This window comes from Tetrao urogallus (genome assembly GCF_951394365.1).
Source record: "Tetrao urogallus genome assembly, chromosome: 1".
Lineage (NCBI taxonomy): Eukaryota > Metazoa > Chordata > Aves > Galliformes > Phasianidae > Tetrao > Tetrao urogallus.
The window spans coordinates 27,644,672-27,666,877 of record NC_136813.1 but is presented as its reverse complement, the minus strand read 5'-3'; the positions used below and the strand labels follow the sequence as shown (position 1 = coordinate 27,666,877).

Here is a 22,206-nt window from a genome sequence, read left to right as displayed (position 1 = left end):
ATACAGAATATAAGAGAGACTACAGTTTTCATCTTCCTGACAGCCGTGAAGTCCTAAGCTTCCTACCACTTACTGAACAGTGCTGGTGTAAGAAAGCTACCACCACTCCCAAAATTGAGGGAGCAAACCTGTACATCCCAAGGAAACTCCATGCTGCACACAGGCACTTGATTTATCTAGAACCATAGGCTCTTTCAAAAGGCTTTTACTTCTCATGTTTCTAGCTCTCATAAATAGTGTGTACACATGCATGCACAAGCAAAGCTGTATTTTTAAACTGAACTCTAGTACAAGCATCTGGTAGACAAGTGCACACTTCAAAAGCAAAATGAAAATAAACGCAAGTAACCCCCTCATTCTACCCACCTCCCCTTTAGCACCATGAATTTGAGCTTCAGCTGAGGCTACCATTGCTCTTTTTCTACATCTTAAATTCCAGCATAACATTTTTAAAGCATTTAAAACACCACGGCAATCGCACAGTTAGAGATACTAGGAAATTACATTTCACTTGTTTATATTTCTGAATTTCAAATGCAAGCAACCAATACAGTGAACAGCATTTTTTTTTTATTAGTTCAACTATAACAAGTTAATTAGTTGACCTCTATTTCTAATGTTACTCACTTGAAATGACCTTTCCATTGTTATTGCAAAATAGTACTCTCTCCTGGGATATCTGCGCTCACAGATAAATACTTGATTGCATATCCTGCCCTTTTCTCCTGTCTGCTTGGTAAACAACTTCTTTCCAATCATTTTGGAGGAGATATCTTTTGCTTCTTCTGGACTAGAATAAAAGAAGCTCAGAATGTGACAGAGAAACTGCTGGAAAAACAAAAGTAGTATAAAAAATTCTTACCTATTTGTTATTTTAATGTTAATAATTAAAACACTGATTTTAAACTTGGCAGGAGGTTCAATTCATAGCAAGAAAGTGAAGTTTTTCCATTTGGTTGGATAACAGAAAGAACTTACGAAAAAACTATTTTCACTCCTCCTTTGAGGCCACCTTCAAATGTTCCTTTTCCTCTACCACCAGCTAAAACCTGTGCTTTTACCACAAGATCCTTTGTACCTGTAATGAAAGAAAATTTATCATGCATGACTACTAAAAACGAACTGCCCCAGGTATAACAATAGAGGTTGTTTTCATTTTAACCTCCCCCCCATGTTCAAAAGACAAACTTGAATCAAAGACTGTACCACAATTCACAAACCCTGGTGAGTCAATATTAGAAAAAAAAAATCTTTCTACATTAAGTATTTTACTTTTTTTATACACATTTGAATCATAACTGATCGAGATCTCAGTAATAAATGTTCACTACCTCCCAGTCTATTAGTAAAATGGCACTGAATATCTGAGGTATTGCAATCCAAGATTCACCTGAATGAAGTATAAATCCCCTATGTCTATAACTATCTTCTCAGCAATTATATGCAACTATGGCACTTACCCAAATTAACTTGCAGGTGTGGTATGGTTTCCTTTACGCAGAGCACTGAAAGCTTGGGTGCTTTGCAGAAATCAAAGGCCTAAGCAAACCCATTATTTTTACCAGGTCAGGCAAAGTCAGTCTTTTAGTTGCCCTAAGCCATTTTAAAATACTCTTGAAGGTAGAGCAGGCTGTGCATACAAGTTTAAAGAAGTGAAATCTGAGAATAAATTCACTATCAACTGGGATGTTGTGAAGCATCGCTGAAGGAGAAGGAATTCATTGTGTTATTTAAGGTGATAAAGGAAGAAAAAGAAAACCCCTCTGAGATAGTACTCAACTTCAATTCCACTGAATAAGTGCTGAAAACAGCTGGATTGCAGGATGCAATGTATGTGGCACATCCCATCTCCTTTCATGCCACAGCTGGCTGAGCCACTCTGCTCTTAGTGGGCAAAGAACAAATGCATTGTCCACTTGGATGTGAAAAAGAAGCCAAGTAAAAGCATAAGAAAAATAACAGTCTTGACTGTGTACCGAGCAACAGACCTCTGAATGTACAGCTGATATGGAGCTTTTTGGCATGAGAGGCTTGAACAACACAAACATGCAAACATATGCTTATTTACTATGCTCTATTTAAATCTAAGATTTAATTCTGGTCCTGAAGATAACCATTTTCATGGCTACTGAGTACTAGCAATCAAACAGGTTAATGGGCATTATTACAGAGGCCACATAAAATAAGATCTTGGCCTTTTTTATTCATGAGACCATTTTTTTTTAATGGAAATACTTCAAGCACAAAGCTAGCTTGCTTTAAGAAACAGTAAGCATCATGCATGGTAAAATCTTAAGTAGTAGCTTCATGGATATATGAGAGCCACATGCCCCAACATGCCAACTTAATAATAAAGTTCCAGCCATTTGAACATCATTTACCTAGTGCTTACACAAACGTGCAGAAGTGTGATATTTGAGTGTCAATATAAAACTGTGTAGTGATTCAAAGACGTTGAGTTCCCTGCTCCTAGGGGATACTTTTCAAGTATTTCAAGTGACTCAAATATTCAAGATTTCACAGCGCTATTTAATTGACTGTTCTGAGGTTCCTACTGAAGTTTTGTAATTGACAAAGATTGAGATCAAACATGCTCAATAATCAAGACAGAGACTTAAAGACTACAGTCCACGAAGAAGCTGAGAAAAGAAGATCCTCCTAAACGCTGTTTTTCACCTCTTACACCAAGTCCAGAAGGTAAAAGCTACTTCCACAGAGAAGTTTCCTGGAAAGTCATGAAAATTACCACGTATCTGTAGCATCAGTGCTTTCTGTTTCACAGTCTTTGTGAGCTGAAAACAAATGCCACCCACCAAGGCAAGTTGCTTTACAAGAAGAGTGCAGGTGATTTTTCCTTTACACAGAAGATACAGAAGCACGCCAATGAACATGAAAGCAGAATAGGAGATACAAAAGAAGCCAGGCAGAGATGCTCCCTTTAACATTTTAGGGAAGACTACTATGGATGCAGGGGGGAAACAAAGGGTACAGACTGAAGAAAACAGCCAGGTTCACAGTCTACCAAAACAGCATGTTCTTTTGGGACTTTCAGATTTTGGCTATCCATACCACAGGCCTGTTCCCACGGGGTATTTCTTAAGAGTTTGGGTAGTATTAGTGGTTACACTTTGGCAATGCATAAAGGCATCTGAAAAAAGCCTGCGAGAAACAACCTTAAACAAAACTATCATTGAACTGTCCCTTATGAACAGAATGCAACAATTTGTAGCATTCCACAAACAGGCTATTAATTATTTACATTTTTTTCCCTACACCACTGCAAATAAACTAGCTGCTTGATTGCACACAAAACTTCAAGAGTTATTTGACCAGCTATGTTTTCAAGCAATTAAGTTTCATAGATGTACCTGAAGCAAAAGTAAAGATAACCATGTCCTGAGAAAGCTATAACTTGACTCTATGAACAGTTCTTTCCTACAGCACCCATTTAAAGTTGTCCTTAAACTCCAGAGAAGGGAGATGTTGTGTCACACATATCATCTGCAGTGTTACAGCTGCAGCACTACCTCATACGCCACACAACAGAGAACTGCAGTTCTCTCCCAGTAACTCAACAAAACATTTGGAAAACAGGAGCTAACACCATTTTCTACTAATATGAACAGTTTTGCTGTCCTGTGTTTTCCTTACGTTGCTCTGAAATACTGCTAGGCTTTTGTTTCAGTGACAAACAGCAGCTCTGCCTTGGAGCAGGTATCCATATACCATCTTTAGGCAGCTGAGTGCAGCTAAAGTCTCAGGGAAGCAGTTAAAGAGGCAAGCAAGCTAAGGTTGAAACGCACAGAACTCAGCAATCACTCAGAAATGGTAGGAACCACTAAGAACAAGGACCTGAAATCAGTGTAACACTCAGTTAGCATCTATTCAGGGTGACAAAATCAACACAGTACTAACACAGGTTTCATATTCAACAGTGGTTTATTAACTAGATAGCAAAAAACAGTGGTGCAATCAGGAAATGCCCTGTTCTTTATTTCAAGCAATACTGACACTTATCAACCCAAAGGAATCGTTTCTGATTCCACAATCTAAACTTTCAGACTGGGAGAAAAGTCCTTTTCTCACCATACTCACGCACTGATGATCAAGGGGCAACACAATTTTATCCTAAGTTTATTAAGGGGAGATAAGGCTTGGTGCTCTGTCACCTCTCAAATGTTCTGTGCAATTAGGAAGTTTGATGATTAGGGCAGACAACCTTAATTAAAGTATTCTGTTTCACATGTTTCCATTCTGAATTACGTCAAATCACTTTTGTTGTCACTTCTTTAGGCCTAATATTCACTACAGTGGCAGTGCTGCTTTCCACCTATTGTGAACGTCTTCATGATAACCACGCAAGCCTGACCTGTTCTAACAAAAGTGGAAATAAGAGGCAATAATAGGTTAATAACAAGTGGCAATCAAGGTCTTAACTGCCATTCAGCTGCAAACTGCGGCAGACAAAGACTCAAATCTTTCATAGAATAGAATCACAGAAGCACAAGGTTGGAAAGGACCTGCAAGATCATCTGGTCCAACCATCCTCCCATCACCTCTGCTACCACAAGCACTAAACCAAATCTCACAGCTCCTCATCCAGACACCTCTTGAACACTGCCAGGGACGGCGACTCCACCACCTCCCTGGGCAGCCATTCCAGTGCCTGACCACTCTGAGAGAAAAAGTTCTTCCTTATGTCTAATCTAAACCTCCTCTGGCACAACTTGTGGCCATTTCCTCGGGCCCTTTGCCACAGTTACACTTTATTTAAAAGCATTTGGCTCTAGGACAAATCTCTCCCAGTTATAACGCAAATCAATCTTCTTGCACAGACATGAAAATTCGAAGTGTAGAATAATATTGTTGTATTTACTGGAAGTAAGGAAAATACAGACTTGTAATAAATAATGTATTTTTCACAGAGTAACAGTGCCAACCTTAACAAACACAGAGAGCCTCTTCAAAGCACACTGTACTTTGCTAACAAGCACAGCTACTCAGGATAGAATTTCAAAATCACATTTTCTCAGCCTTAGAAACATTCAGATTAGAAGAATCTCTGCAAGCAGAAGTCTAATTATCAAAATAATTATGTGCCAGCAATCTTCATGCCAAGCAGGAGAGTGAACAACATGTTTCACACCTCTTACACAACAGGACTTTCTACACAAAACACATCCTGACATTATTCACCTGCCTCAAGTTTTTCATCAACTTGCAAGGTTTTGGCAGTAGCTGAATCTAAGCGATTAAAATACAGCAGTCACAATCTGAACAGGCAGGTTAGACAAGTCATTTGAATGACTGAATTATTATCAGCAACATGCTTTGATATGGGAATTTCAAAGAGGTGAAACGCTATAAGAGAAAGCAGAGGCTGAAGCAAAATGCAAGCCTTGGATGTCAAGAAGTAGTGCTTGCCAAAAAAAAAAAAAAAGTCAAGAAAACATTTGGTATCTGGACTGCTGGTTCTTGAAAGACTCTGGCCAGGCAAGTAGGATCCTCATTGAAAAAACTGCTTAGCAATCCATCTGAACCTGACCTCCATGGCAGCTGGATTTGAAGACTTGGAGGATTTTTGTACAAAACACATACTTACAAATCAAAGCTTTTCTTTATAAACCTATCCACGTTTACGTGTTACTTTTTAAAAAACAGATACAAGCTGCAGGTTTAAGCAACTGACAGCAAAATCAAGGCCAGGCTGGATGTGGCTCTGGGCAGCTTGGTCTGGTGGTTGGTGACCCTGCACATAGCAGAGTGGTTGAAACTAGATGATCATTGTGGTCCTTTTCAACCCAGGCCATTCTATTGATTCTGTAAAAATAAAAATACTGAAAAAAACTTAAAGCTCTGGAAAAAAGCATGTACTCATCAGGGAGCTGCCATTAGGAACGCAGATATGCCAATCTCTTCCATCATTCTGCTGAAAACATATCAAAGATCTCTGCTTATAAACTACACTGGTAAGGATTCGCAGCTAACAGTTAACAATAGTAGCAAGAGGGAAGATTCCCTGTTTCAATTTCCTTCCAGTAACTCAGCAGTAGGGAAGAGGAATGTTATGCACTTCATTTCTCAACACCTCCTGTTCTGTACAGCTTACTTTATTTAACTAAGATTTGAATTTCTGTCATTAAAATCCTACACCACCAGAAGCAACACCAAAGCTGCTTCAAGATCTGTCTCAAATCCTCACAAAAGGAAACGTACACTTTCCATGAAAGAAAAGTAAGCTTCTCCATGGGCATAGAATATGTCACTCCCTCTCACACACAAAAACTGTTAACAGAGGAAGGTGCCAGGAAGCATCAACATTTCACTTACCACAACAATTTCATAGGTGCTGCTTTAACTAACATCAGTGCTGTATGCTTCAAACAACACATTCCACTGAGCTATCTGCTACCACACCAAAGAAACAAGCATCTGCTCTTCAAAGAATAGCCTCTAGGCCTGTTAGTAGTGTTATTGACACAAATACATATCAACTCCTAAAGTGGCCCTGGTCACAGCGTTAGATGCAATCACACATTGGCTGAGATTAAACTAAGCTCATAAGCAGTCATCAAGACATACTCCAGTATCTTAACAACACTCACGTTTTCAAAATGTAAGCAATATCACAGAATCACAAGGTTGGAAAGGACCTACAAGATCATCTAGTCCAACCACCCTCCCATCACCTCTGCTACCACAAGCACTAAACCAAATCTCACAGCTCCTCATCCAGACACCTCTTGAACACTGCCAGGGATGGCGCCTCCACCACCTCCCTGGGCAGCCATTCCAGTGCCTGACCACTCTGAGAGAAAAAGTTCTTCTTTATGTCTAATCTAAACCTCCTCTTGTGTTCACACAGCATAGAAATAGTCATACTGCAAAACTCACAAATAACTAAAAACACCAATATTAAAAAAAAAATGCCTTTGAAGTCTTTATCAGATACTGGGTATCAGTATTCTCAGCTCTGAGTAGAACACATTCCTTCAGCAGCACAAATTAGATGTTTATGGAGACAGTGAAATAGAAGCGGAAAATTATGCAAACAGTGACATTTACAGGAGGTCCAAACCTGTTCCCAGTGACTGAATCACTCAGTAATTGCTTTGAAGAAATATGTCATTCCATGACCCGCTTCAGTACGTGATAACAAATCACTTGAAATGAGATGGAGGGCTCTGCTGAAGGAAAAGCTGTTTGGTAAACAATAAATGTCAATGACCCTCCACAGCCAAAAAAGTACGATAAGAAAAAGTTATGTGCAAACCAATGTTTTAATAATGTCCAACCTTCACAACAAAAAGCTTTCTAAACAATCACAGAATCATAGAATGGCCTGGGTTGAAAAGGACCACAATGCTCATCCAGTTTCAACCCCCTGCTATGTGCAGGGTCACCAACCACCAGACCAGGCTGCCCAGAGCCACATCCAGCCTGGCCTTGAATGCCTCCAGGGATGGGGCATCCACAGCCTCCTTGGGCAACCTGTTCCAGTGCGTCACCACCCTCTGTGTGAAAAACTTCCTCCTAATATCTAACCTGAACCTCCCCTGTCTCAGTTTAAAACCATTCCCCCTCATCCTATCACTATCCACCCTCATAAACAGTTGCACCCCTCCTGTTTATACACTCCAAACAAAACAGAAACAAAACAACAGAACTGCAGAATCCAGCTAGAAAGGAAATCTGAGTTGAAAAAAGCACTTTAAGAAACAACACAGCAGAAGAAATCAAGTTTTGCAAAACAGTAAAGAAAATTTTGAGTTTTTTTCCTCAAAAAAAGCCATGAGTGATCTGCCATCATCGCTCTAACTTTGTTCACAGCATCTAATTTCATCTCAGTTACCTTTAAGAATATTAGAAAGAGTGTTACAGGGAAGAAGTGCACTCTTGTAACTTAGTCCTAAAATGAACTGCAATATTCATATGCCTCAGTTTTGCTGCAGCTGTGCTACACTAATTATCTAGCAGTGATGATAATCCTTGGTATAGCTAAGCTTTGGCTTTGTTCTGGCTTACACTGACTTAGCTTTAGATACAGCTAAATTATGGTAATTTCTGTTAATGATAAAGTGTATTTGTTGTGCTTTAGGATAAAAAGTTACCCGTTTGTAACTGGAGTGACCTATCTGCAAAAGGAAAGAAATCCAGTGCTAAAGTGAAGTTCACAGAGAGCAGGTTTCTGACTAAAGGTTATCAGGAGCACGTGGGTTAGCAGCAGGAAGACAGAGCAAGCAGCATTACCAACTATCTTTGTCACGGGTTAGACAAACATTTGGAAAAAGGTTTAACACACAAAGGGAAGCAAAAGATAATCTCCTATCTACCAGCAACAACTTTTACACAGTAAAAACAAATAACGAGCGGGAGGATAAAAAAGTGAGGGTTTTTTTTCCATTCTTCTCCAAATTCTAGGGTGGTTTTAAGTGAATACTAAATGAAAACAAAAGGGAAATGGTTAGAATAAAACAGAAAGCCAAAATATTGCAGCCAAGATCAGCCTGCCACGTGCAGAACAAGTTCTGGGCAACGCTTGAGGAAAGCCCAAAAAACCCAAGCTCCTTCAGCTTCCCCCTATTAGGAAGTCTTCCTTTCCTCATCTCTAACATCAAACAAAGCCACAGTGCCAAACACACACCAACTTAAAGGAAGTACATGAATGGCAATAAGCAGCTCTGAATTCTTTACCTCTTGTATTCTATACGATGCCAACTCATACACTTCACAACTTCATTTTCCTCCGCCCTAAGAAACTGCATAGGATCACATCTGCCAGATAACAGGCATACCTGCGGGCCTCCATAGATGAGACAGAACTATGAGCAAGCAACCACAGCCATACCTGCTCTGCTACACGTCTCCTCCCTAAACAAGGAACAAAACAACGGATCTCTGAGGTACGAGTCCCCCTGCTGTTCACCAAAAAGCACAAGGGATGTCTTATTTGTCACCAGCAGGGGATCTGTGCAGATATCAACGTGATAGGGCATATCACAGAACCACAGAATGGCCAGGGTTGGGAGAGACCTCAAGGATCATGAATCTCCAACCCCCTGCCACAAGCAGGGCCACCAACCTCCACACTTAATACTAGACCAGACTAGACCAGGCATAGCCCTCTGCTTACTGAAGTTTACACTGTGCTACAAGCTCACTCTGCACTGAAGGTATGGGACTGAATTTTAAACCATTCAAAGAATAGTTGGAAAGGAAGCATTTTAACATATTTCCTTTATGATGGTGAAGCTAGAATGGGATCAAGACAAAGAAGATAAGCAAAATACACCTGCATTTCTGAAACATCAAATCTGAAGCTGCCCAATTCTTTTCTACATTACGATTTGCTCTAGAAAAAAAATAACACTTTCAGATCACATAAAGGCAAGACATGAAGCAGAAATGAATCTAACAAAACATACAACCTCAGGAATGATTACGAATTTATCCATTTGGAGATGAAAAGACAAAGGCATTTTCATTTAGAAATGGAATATGATAAAAAAGCAATGTCTTCTGTTAAAGTTGTGTGACAAATTTAACACATTTGGGGAAGGAAGCTCTAAACTGAAAAAGAAAATAGTATTGATAATGCAAATTATAACAGGCTTCTATATTATATCCACATTAAACCCCAAAAGTTTTTTTAGTAAGATATATAGTAGGTGAAATGGCAAATCAACGGGTAAAATCACACCCTAAATTAAAGCTCAACTAATCACTCTAGCATCAGGTAGAGGAGATTGGATGCCTTTTTACCAACAAGACACGAATCCAGCATTAACTACAGGCTGTCAAATTCCTCCTGTCCTGTACCAAGTGGCTGCATTCTAACAGAACAGTCTGTTTTCAAAGGCACAGGGTTTCACCCTTCCTCTGCAGCAGAAAAGAAAGCCTCCTTTGCATCTTCTGCTCTATAGCAGATTTTGAGCTGCAGAAGTCCTACCATCACTGATGGTCCATCTGTCCATCACTGAAGCTCTTCACAGAAGATCTACTCTACCCTGGCTAGAGAATGAGAAGAAATCCATGATTTGCACAAAGCAGAGTCATTCATTTCGAAGAAGCCTAGGCACTCTATGAACCTGAAGCCAATGCAACTTAAACCTGCCACATCCTCTCAAAATACGTTCCTTCTAAGCACAACTCACGAGTTACAGGAAAAACACCTTTAGCATTTGGGATATGGGAATGATAGTGACAGAAATACAAGTTCACAGCCTTCACTGGAAGTAAGGTTAGATTCTTCCCACTGCAGTTTCAAGGTTTAACTTCGTAAACCAGTCTCCACGTGTATAACCCAGAGAGTCTTTAACACTCTCACTTAACTGACTTCACCATTTGCTCATGTACTGAGCGTTCTTAGACATAATATGAAATATTCTTAGGAAAAAGTCAGCTCCAAAGTAAATACTCAGGTCTGCAAGAAAGATGCTCCACAGGAAAGGCTCTCATAAAGAGAAGGTGCATTCAGAACTCCAAAGAATGTCTTAATAGAAAAGACAGGCAAAGTATTTACAACCTGTATCAATCCTGCGCCCACACACTATATGTTCTCTTTAATATTATACCTATTTCTTTTGCTATTTTGTAAGCTTCATCTGGCGTCTTGGCAACCAGTCCATGTGGAACAGAAATGCCAGCCTCCTGCAACAGTTCCATGCTCAAGTATTCATGTAGTGACAGGTTCCTCTGCTGCTGCTGTTGCACCTGAAACCCATGATTACTAAGTATTCCTGGACTTCCACCAAGCACCTGAAAGGGAGAAAAGAAAGAGGAAAAAAACAAAGAACATGACTGTATTATGAAAAGCTGCTGTTTAGCTTAAAAAAAAAAAAAAAAAAAAAAAAAAAAGAGCCTATATATTAAACAAGTTAAGTATATCAATGCAATCATCTGAATGCCTTCTTTTATGTTTCATGTACATTATCTATCATACTAGCCACTTGTGGTATTGGTTTGGAGGTGGTCATTGAGGACAGCAAGAAAAAGCCGGAGACGATGATAGCAGGAGCAAGGTTCAGTAGAGCTAAAATACCTTTCAGCAACTAGTTAGCACCTAAGTACTTTAAGGAGCACATCTGTCGTGAAAAAAACATGGAAACATCACAAAACTGAAAAGCATGCAAGTTTGTGCCATGGTTTTGGTTCTGTCCTTCCGCCAAGCTAAGAACTGAGCTCCGTGAAGGAAGGCACTGGAAGCTACTTTATGTCAGCTTCAGCCCTATAAACTGTAAATTAAGTTTGCTACAGAACAAAGTATTCAGTGTTAAAATGATGAACATGAACCAGGGAGGCCTACATATGAGCAGTTCCAAACACTGATGCTGAGTTGGAGGGTTGTAAAAAGGTAACTTTGACATTTCAGAGGCTAGGTAAAAGAAAATGTGCTTAGCACTGAGCCCAGGAAATTCCAGCACAGAGCAAGACAATTTCATCTGCAAAACTGATGCAGAAGACACGGAGAATTTGTGATATTTTCAATAAAGCAGTCCTAGGAAAAGACAATTTTGATCATAAAACATCAGGAGTGGCATCACATGAACTATCTTTTTTTTTTTAAAAAAAAAAGAACATCTACTTATAGACTTCAAAAAGAAAACCTCAACTTTACACGCATACAAAACAGCAGATCTACCAAACTCAGCTAACCCACGCATATAAATTACAGCTGAAAGCTCAAAGCAAAAAGACTAGAAAACTAACCTGGCTTCAAACAAAAAAGGCCTCGCTGTTTAATCGTTTGGTAAGTAGCGTTGGCACAAGTACCATACACGGAAATCTGCACCGGGAAGTTTCTCACAGAGGAGACTTCACATACGTTCAACAACTTTATTTAAAGCAAACAAACAAAGCACGCAGACAACTTAAGACGGCATTTCAAGGCAGAGGTTTAACCTCCGAGGGATCCCCTGCACACAGCGGCCCTCTCGCTGGCACAGCCCCAAGGACGAGGTGCTGCTGGCAAGAGCCGCGTCCCTTGGCGCTCAGGGACATCGTGTAACGCGAGAGGGGAACTCGAGCGACCTTTCTCCGTATGGGGAAGGAGAAGAAGGTGGCACAGCGCTGGCTCGCACCAGGCCCGCTACCTCCTTTGTTTGCGCGGGTCTGTTGCGGCCCCACAACCGGACAGGGCCGGGCGGCGCGTCCCGCACAGCTCCCGGGGAGCGGCCCCAGCCCCAACCCCAGCTCCAACCCCAATTCCACCTCCAATCCCAATTCCACCTCCAATCCCAATTCCACCTCCAATCCCAACCCTAACCCCGGCCCGGCCCGGCCCGGCCCAGCCCCGCCCCGCTGCCTCACGGCCGCTACCTTCGCCGTGGCAGTGCCCAGAGCGGCGCGGAAACCGCTACCCCTCAGAGCGGCCGACACCCGGCTGCAGATGATGGAGGCCGCCATGGCGGAGCCCCTTCGCCCTCAGGTGCCCCTGGCGGCGCGCATGCGCTACCATCGAGACGAGGCGCGGGTGGGGCAGAAGGAATGGGGAGGAGCCGGAAGCGCTGGCGCGGCTACATCGCCCTCAATGACAACAGCCCGGGAGGCGGCGGGAGGGCGGGCACTAAGGGCTACAGAAGCGGCTCTGCTGCCCCCTGCCGGGGCGGACTGCGGAGGGGAGAGGTTTTCAACCCTGGTTGTTCATCAAGGATTAAAGGATCTCGTAGGGATCAGAAGAAGCGTGATAATTGAGGGCAGCAAGAAAAAGCTGGGGACAGGGATAGCAGGAGCAAGGTTCAGTAGAGCTAAAATACCTTTCAGCAACTAGTTAGCACCTAAGTACTTTAAGGAGAACATCTGTCGTGAAAAAAACATCACAAAACTGAAAAGCACGCAAGTTTGTGCCGCGGTTTTGATTCTGTCCTTCTGCCAAGCTAAGAACTGAGCTCCGTGGAGGAAGGCACTGGAAGCTACTTTACATCAGCTTCAGCCCTGTAAACTGTAAATTAAGTTTGTTACGGAACAAAGTATTCAGTGTTAAAATGATGATCACGAACCAGGGAAGCCTACATATGAGCAGGTTCATATGCAGCAGTTTCTGCTGCAGCCTCACAGCCAGGCAGGGCCAGGCAGCACATCCCGCACAGCTCCTGGGGAGTGGGACCTCCCCTGGTACAACTTAAGGCCATTACCTCTCATCCTATCACTGTTACATGGGCGAAGAGGCTGACCGCCACCTCACCACAGCCTCCTTTCAGGTGGCTGTAGAGTGCAAAGAGGTCTCCCCTGAGCCTCCTCTTCTCCAGGCTGAATAATCCCAGTTTCCTCAGCCACTCCCCATAAGATCTGTGCTCCACACCCCTCACAGCTTCCTTGCCTTTCTCTGGACGTGCTCCAGGCCCTCAATGTCTTTCTTGTAGCAAGGAGCCCAAAACTGAACACAGTACTGAAGGTGCAGCCTCACCATTGCTGAGTGCAGAGGGACAGTCACTTTCCTTGCTCCTCCTGACTGCACTATTGCTGATACCAGCCAGGACACTGTTTGCTTTCTTGACCACTTGCACGCACTGCAGGCTCATGATCAGCCAGCTGTCAATTAACACCTTCAGATCCTTTTCCTCCACACAGCTTTACAGCCACTCTGCCTTTGCCTTGTTGAAGCTCATAAAATTGGCCTCAGCCCATCGATCCAGCCTGTCAAGATCCCTCCATAGAGCCTTCCAACCCTCAGACAGATCAACACTTTCTCCCAATTCAGTGTCTTCTCCAAGAATTTTTTTCACCCTCAGAATTCTTTTTCTTTATTTCAGTGTCTTCACACAATAAATCAAATTTATGTTGATTAATTGACACCAATTACTGAACCAAAGACCCAGTATTTGCACACAGTTATTCTGAAATCCATCCTTACAGCCCCGGTGTACCAGGCTTTCTATATCACATAAAATTAACTTCTGCCTCATGTAGTATGCAGCTGAGTCTCTGCTTTAGCAAATTAGCATGTGTGTGTTTACTGTGGTGTCCTTGGGTCACTAGTGTCACTAGTGAGTTCATGTAAAAGACAGAACCCTCTGCAATGAATAAACCTTGTGAGTCACAGGCAAACAAAGCTTTAATGGAGAACATTAATTAGAAAATAATGTATAAGAAAGCATTAATTCTGGGAAACCAGAATGAGAAGTATGCTCTATTAATGGCAGAGGTCAGTAATGAAGAAAAATGCAGTTATTTCTATGCATGTGAACCACAAAGCTAAATCTAATCTCAAGGAAAACAATGGTGGATATGTGATCCTAGTCAGTTTTGTGACTGGAATTATCTAGTAACTGGACAGGTTGCATTTATCTTCCGAAACTGAAAGTGTACCATCATAGCTTCTCTTTAGGCAAGTATTGGGAAAGACAGAGTAACAACTGTTCATTTACTTTGCTTCTGGTCCTCTCCTATCTGCCTACAGCATTACTCTTATCTGCAGCAAACTCCACAGAGCGCTTAGGTCTCCACCTCTTACATTCAGACGTTCCAGGCATGAGCACCTCACTGTAGCTGTAAGGAGCTGCAAAATTATGATAGAGCATATTAAAGGACTGGAAAGATTACGGCAGCTACTGCCACTGTATACAATCCAAAAACCATCTGTATAGAGGGCTTTAATAATCTGCGTGTTGCATTGTCTGAGATCATTGTTGGCTGTGAGAATTAGCATAACTGGGATATGTTGTAAAAAAATCATGAATTTCTCTGTCTTCTGATCATGGATGCCACCGTCTGGCTCAGACTGTCAGTACAAGGCAGCCTGGAAATGTGCAAATAAAAAACAAACCCTGTAGAAACCATTAAGAGTCAGTTCTTGGAAAGGATGCATTCACCTTTTCTTTGTTCTTCTAGAGAAACAGGAAAATATATTGATTTTGGCTACAACCAGGATGCATTGTAGACTGGTAGACATGTTCAGCTGCCAGACTAGCCAAAGTCACAGGGGAAAATCTGACCTGAAGCAAAATAAGAAAAATTCTTCAGTGCAGTCTCCATAGCTTTACACAGCACATCTTCCAGCTAGTTAATTCTCACTGTGTTGCTAGTTAGCAGGACAGCTGTCAGGGTTGACTCTGGACAAACTGCTAAAAGGAACCTTGGGAGCATTTAATAATATGAAGCTATTCACTTGCATCAGTCTGAAGTATGAAGTTATTCCATCTGTTCTTCCAATTGTCATAGGGACAGGCAAACCAGTGTGTCACCATAAGGATGCTCCTGCATCCCTCCAACAAAGATAATAACATTTTCACCTGTTTTCATATCAGAAACTTGTACAGCCTCGGATCTGGATGGGTGCAATTTTCTTCAGAACACTAAGCACCACTTCACCATTTCTCCACATACAGGAATCACGAGATGCCAGGGGAGGCTACTTGGTGAGAGGTTCACTGCAGCAAAAGGAATTAGCTTGCACAAAAGGCATGACAAGTGATCCTTCACATCCTGTGTAGTTCAGCTGTGGAGCACCTTGCCTTAGATGGTGCAAATGTCAGGAGTTCACATGGGCTCAATAGGGGTCTTCACAAGTTCAAAGAACAGAATAGAGAGGAAGGTTACTAAATACATAGAAGCCACCTTTGCTCTGAGAAGTACCTGAGATGCAAATGGCTGTAGAAGAGCCAAAAGCCCTGTCATGTTTTCTTGCCTATTTTTCAGAGATCCACATTGGACCACCAGCTACTGTCTTTGACAGATTTTTGGCTTGAAATCATGGAGACATTTATATTCTTCTGTCTCAATCTGCCCTGACTTTGAATACACACAGGAGATTTACAGAAGTTGGATCACAATCCATCTTTTCCAAACTATGAGTTGCCCAAGGTCACTTAAAAAGTTAATGGCAGAGCCACAAATATAACAGAGTTGTCCCACCTCCTACACCCATTCTGATGACTCAATCTTGTCTGTCTACACCAGAGCTAAGAAAAAAACTAACAAGCAGTTAAAATAGTAAAGCAAATACTTGCATATGCACACCATTATTTTCCATAAATCATTGTGAAGACTGTGGCCACTTTGGTGCTGACAGTATATCTCGATGAAAATGAGTACTCTTAATGGAATCAGATGTGAATGATAATTCCAGCATCAAGATAGAAAATTATATTCTGTAGGTGTTTTTTTTTAGTACAAGAGTTAGTTTGTGAGAGTCAGTGAAGGTTACAGAAACAAAACTTATTCTGCTCAGGCAGGCCTTTCCTGAACTATGCTATTAAACACAAGAATTTTCTGTTCTATGATAAGGAAGTACATAATGTAGAAAACCTGAAAGCTCTCATAAATTCCGATACGAAAATGTAATGAGTTGGAGTTTACAGAGAGGGGAGGATTGTGGAGAATTGTGCAGATCGTAGATTTGTAATAAAGGTTGTGACACAGGCAGAGGTAAAGCAAGCTAACTTCTACAGAATTTCCCATCTGCATTTGGAAAATTAAGAGCAGTTGTTCATGAATATTCCAGTATTTTTGCTTCAGGGTGCAGTCTTTATTTATTATCATTGCTCTATATTCTTTACAGTTTCACTGTTGGCCACTCCATCAAATCACTAAGTCCTGTGACAGGCCAGGGGCATGCTGTCACTACTGTGAACATTCTCCTGCTTTTTATCCACAGATTTTTCTAACAAAAAAGTTCTCTTGTACTATCCTATTCTTCAGCTGTAGAAAAGGAAGTGTCCAAATTTAGAGGCAAAGCCTGGACAGAGAGCCAGGCCACATGGGACCTAACCAGCAACCTCAGCAGATCAACTGTTCTTTCATTTTCTTCCACTTCCCATCAGCTCAGGGAGGCAGACCAAGTTAACTTCTTTCCCCTACGAATCTTCTGTCATTTTCCTTGATTAATATTCAGGTGCACAGTGTAGATTTTATGAAATCCTAGATGGAGACATACAAAATATCATATCTGATTTACTGAAAAGAAAAATGGTTTGACAAGCGTTTAATACTAATTGTCAGCATATTTGACAGCATATTTGCAATTGCAGAGAAGTAACATAAAGGCAAGTAAATTAAAATCTCAAAGTATAAGAAAACAAACCAAAGCTTATTAGGGGTATTGTTAGAAATCTAAATCTATCACAAGCATCACTGTCTGTCACATATGTAAACAGGGAAAAAAAGAATGGATTTAGGAAACAAAAGGCAACTTTTTTTTTTTTAACAAATGGAAGCACATTGCATCTTAACAACTTGCATGACAAGCTATTAAGTAGGAAGATACTCCTGTCAGCTTCTCTGTCATGTTTCACACAGGTAATGAATGATAAGAACAATGAAGTACTCAGACATGTATTGGAAGGATCTTCTGTGACAAGAAAGAGCAAAATCTGTTCTACTGTCACTGGACTCTAGTGGAGAATCTTGTTTTATCTACAATCTCCAAAGCACAGCATCCCAGAAGATACAGTTGCCAACCTCATGCAAGACTCCTCTTATAAGCATGGCAGCACTTATGCCAATTTAATCAAACAATTTAATGATTGAATCTGAATGGAAGGTACAACAATAACAACAAAAATGAGGCATTTGATTTCTCTGCTCGTTTTGCCTAAAGCATCTACTGTTTTACATTAAGAGGAGAAGGAAATGAAGAATATCAGTCCTGGAATTCTAATGGAATCATGGAGACCAGATAATCTCTTGTCATTGACACTTCTTATAGGCAGCTGGTGACAGCTTATTAGATCATGTCTCAGCTTCGCTGACTGTGTGAGCAGGTTTTGGCTGAATACTCAGTTCTGAAAGTGACTTAAACTCACCTGGTGATACTGAACACGACAAGGGCATCGCCTTGATTTCTCAGCTGTGAGGCAGAACTACCTCAGTTCCAACTGACAAGGAAAAGTAAGTGGGCACATTTAAGTCAGAGGGGTTGGAGGTCAGAGGTATGCCTGACCATGAGGTGAAATACTCAGATAATAATGGCAAGCCTCTAAAACGCCCCGTGCACAACTGGCAAGGGGATTTACTGAAGCTTGAAAAGATGCTCATCTTTTGACCAATTAGTATGAAAGGTTTTTTTTTTTCCACAGATTCAATTTATATTTTCCCCTTTGCATCTCTTATAATTAACAGAACTGTTTCCTGAAGTTTCTCCCTTGATACAGAAAAGCAGATATGCTAGAAATTGATAGGATTAATATTCATAGCTTAGAAAACTTGCCAAAACTGAAATCAAGGAATTGCAAAATGCTAAGCACTTTCAACTTCTCTGTTATCTCCTCAAGAAATACAAATCATAGAATCTCAGAATTGTTTGAGTTCAAGGGGGGCCTTTAAAGGTCATCTAGATCAAATCCCCTGCAATGAACAGGGATGTCTACAGCTAGATCAGGTTGCTTAGAGCCCTGACAAATCCCAAAGGACGTAAGACATTTTTGTGATCTTACAGGGTTTGTCATCTATTCTTAGCATTTTCTTATTATTCTTCTATTTGAAGACGAGTAGTCTTCAAATCAGAGGAACTGCTTAGGTAAGAGTGAGGAGCTACCCCTTCCCATTACATTAGCAAGTAGAATTGTTATTTAAATAAAAAATGCAGACCTTTTACTGATTTCCTGTGTTTTTGCAAATAGGGAATACATAAATTCATCAGAAGAAATCCTAGCTGCTACCAGAATAGAATCAGATGATAATTTAGGTTGGAATGGCCATCTGTTACAACCACTCTACTCCCTTCATACTAACTTTGAGCAGATCACCCAGGGCTCTGTCCAGCTGAGTTTTCATCAGTAACTTCAGAGCTTGCGCAGCCTTTGCAAGCAACCTGCTCTAGTGCTCTAACACACTCACTGCCTATTATCCTAACACTGCACAAGCGAGGTAGGTTCCCGGAAGACTCATTTTAGATCCCAAATCAATGGAGTTCTCTCACTGCTTTGCTAGATGGGAAGCAGCTCTCTGGATGGCAATATCACCAATTATAGAATACCCTGAGATGGAAGGAACCCAGGAACACAGTTGGACTGTAACACAGGAAGTTGTATCCAAACATGAGAAAAAAACTTATTCACTGTGAAGATGACAGAGCACTGGAATAGGCTGCCCAGAGAGGTCGTGGAGTCTCCTTCTCTGGAGATACTCAAAACCTGCCTGGACATTTTCCTGTACAACCTACTGTAGGCTTTAGCGAAGGGCTGGACTCAGTGATGTTCAGAGGTCCCTTCAAACTCGCGTAATTCCGTCATTCTTTCTGTGGGTCTGCTCTCCAGCCTTTCATTCCCCAGTTTGTCTATGGCTGATTGAGAGAAGGGGAAAATCTTTACTATGCATATATTGACTATTACTATGATAGAAGATGAAATTGCACTTTTTCATTCTGGATTTGTTCTCATCTCTTTTCTTCATTGGATGTCTGTTCACCATCACACTTAAAAATACTGGCCAATACTTCTTTAACAATCTGTGCAAAACCTGAGTGCACATCTACAACCTACATAAGTACTGTAAAGAAAGTAATTAAAACAGAGTCAGTCAGAAAAGAAGTGCTTTATTTTTACAGCATCCTTTGCTAATGATCACAAACATAAGAAAACTGAAAGAATCAAAGGCAAACACATATATTCCAAAGCCTCCCCCAAAAATCATATGTTTGTAAGGAAAGGCAGTTATCTTGCTACCATTGAAACAAACATAACGACCACATGAGTGTTTTTTGCATTTAACAGTATGAGTTGAATGAGAGCAGGCAGTCCTCAGTCTTCTTTGTAAATGCTGTTTGATGTAAGATACAGGAAAATGATTTACATTTAACACAAAGAAGAATGTTTTCATTGCTGCTGATGATGAGTAGTCTTTGGTAAAATTTAAAATCATTATCATCTTTTCAATACAGAAATGGCATAACTGACCAATGTTTAATCTGAAGATTACTATGCCTGTACTGGAAGACACAGACAGAAATAAATGAATTAGGATCACAGAATGCCTGGGATTTTGCCTGAGATATTTTTTTTTTTTTTAACATACTGATATTGGTAATTCAGGGTGTGGGCTGACATTACAGATAAAAACAACTAGTTTCAAAGGGCAGCTCTGCCTCCAACACACACTCTGACACTTCTGCATACCAACACCAGGGGTCATTTGAGGCCATATGGAGTCAGTTCGAGCAACCCAACATCAGAAAACAAATCCCACAAAAAGCAGAGATCAATAGGCAGCCAACTTGGCCAAGTGACCTTTGTAAGTGAATAAAAACACCTGTATAAAGGTACATTTTCAAACAGGACAAAATACTATTTTGAAGTCCTGAAAAGGAATAATACTTCATATCCTTTTTGTGATCAGTGGGCTGGTGAAAAGAAAAATCATGGCCACTGACAAATTTTATTATTTATATGGAATATATGAGCCAGCAGTGTCAAGAAGACCAACGGTATCCTGGGGTGCATTGAAAAGGACGTGGTCAGCAGGTTGAGAAAAGCCACCCTCCCACTCTACTCTGCTGTGCTGAGGCCATGTCTGGGCTCTCCGTTCAAGGACAGGGAACTTACAGAAAGAGTCCAGCAGAGGGCTACAAACATGATTAAGGACCTGGAGCATCTTCCTTACAAGAAAGGCTGATAGACCTGGTAGACTGGAAAAGACTGAGAGGGAATCTTATCAGTGCTTAATATGCTAAATATCTAACGGATGGTAGTCAAGTGGATGGGGCCAGGCTCTTTTCCTTGGTTCCTACCAACAGGACAAGGGGCAGTGGGCACAAACTGGCACACTGGAAGTTCCATACAGACATAGTCAGGTGTTTTACTTTGAACTTACAAAGCACTAGAACAGGCTGTCCAGAGAGCTGTGGGACCTCCTTCTCCAGTCATGCTCCAAACCCATGTGGACACCTTCCTGTGTGACCTGATGCAGGGCACCTGTTCTAGCAGGGAGCTGGACTGGAGGATCTCCAGAGGTCCCTTCTAACCCCTACGATTCTGTAGCATGTGAGTTTTTTTCAATGCCAGTCATTCTATAATTAAAAGAAACATGAAAAATGAAGGAAAAATGTTTGTTAACACAGATTTTCATTTGTTTTTCCATTTTATCCTTAAAGAATTGCCATTCCGCCCCTTGATTTATGCATAACTGTGGTTGTGGGTTTTCTTTTGAATGATTTCTAAGTGATTTTGCCTAGCTGAAACCACCAGCTGACACAGTAAGAACCACTCCACTCCAAGCAGATCTGTAGATCAACTGGAACCCTGTATCCCATGGCACGGAGCCGTATCTAGGTGGGACGTTCCTGTTTGAAGCCAGCCTTCGTTTGCTCGCGTGGTTAACTCGCTGCTTTCCACACGAGTGAAGGCTGCCGTGCTAATACTGCTATGAACCTCACAACGTCCTTCGGCCTGTGAGCGCTCCCCCCCCCGGCAGCGGGCGGGAAAAGCGGCTGAAGCGAGGCCACGCCTCTCCACGAGACGCCGCTACGCGCATGCGCAGCCGCCGCACTCCCACAGCCGTCCCGGGAGCGGAGGCACCGTAGCGCACAGCTCGCGGCTGCCATGGGCGAAGCGACGCGGCCCCAGCGCCCCGGGATCGGCGTGGGGGTGGTCGTCACCAGCCCCGCGCACCCCAACTGCGTCCTGCTGGGCAAGAGGAAAGGCTCAATGGGAGCCGGCACGTACCAGCTCCCCGGAGGCCACCTGGAGTTCGGGTAGGAGCCCCGGCCCCCCGGGCGGCGCGGACAGCCGGCCGCCCGCCGCGGGACCGCAGCCCTCGTGACGCGCCCGGTCCGCCCGCAGGGAGAGCCTGGCGGAGTGCGCCGCCAGAGAGACGCTGGAGGAGGCGGCGCTGCGCCTGCGCAACGTGCGCTTCGCTTCGGCCGTCAACTCCGTATGCGCCGCCGCGCGCTACCATTACGTCACCGTCCTCATGAAGGGCGAGGCCGAGCCGGGGGAGGAGCCGCGCAACTGCGAGCCCGACAAGAACGAGGGTGAGGGCGGGAGGGGCGGGGCTGCAGCGCTGCACGTTGTGCAACCGCCGGCTTAACGTTGAGCGCGAGTACGGCTTTGGCAGCTTCTGTGCGAGAAGCATCCGTACAGATTTGGAGAGGTGTTACGGTCACAATGTTTATTTTTTATTTTTTCAGGTTGGGAGTGGGTTAAATGGGATGAGTTTCCCCCAGCAGAGCAACTCTTCTGGGGCCTGCAGTGCCTGAGGGAACAAGGCTACAACCCTTTTACGGAAGACCTGGATCACCTGAAGGGGTACACAGGGAGCCATCAGCTGGCATGA

General features: G+C 42.3%; 2 protein-coding genes across 2 annotated transcripts in view; one reads left to right on the top strand and one right to left on the bottom strand.

The window, feature by feature from the left end:
* SUCLA2 (succinate-CoA ligase ADP-forming subunit beta) overlaps positions 1-12,405 on the bottom strand; it is a gene marked incomplete at both ends in the record, with an annotated part of 20,710 nt that extends 8,305 nt beyond the window's left edge. Inside the window, 4 exons of the mRNA XM_079535143.1 lie at positions 628-790; positions 979-1,078; positions 10,575-10,758; positions 12,319-12,405. Of these exons, the coding sequence (XP_079391269.1) occupies positions 628-790; positions 979-1,078; positions 10,575-10,758; positions 12,319-12,405 (534 nt within the window). The remainder of the gene's footprint in view (positions 1-627; positions 791-978; positions 1,079-10,574; positions 10,759-12,318) is intronic.
* NUDT15 (nudix hydrolase 15) lies at positions 12,404-22,206 on the top strand (the record flags this gene model as incomplete). The annotated part of the gene is given in 6 exon segments (XM_079535385.1): positions 12,404-12,664; positions 21,346-21,445; positions 21,448-21,625; positions 21,714-21,917; positions 21,919-21,992; positions 22,061-22,206. Coding segments are annotated over 6 exon segments (963 nt in total).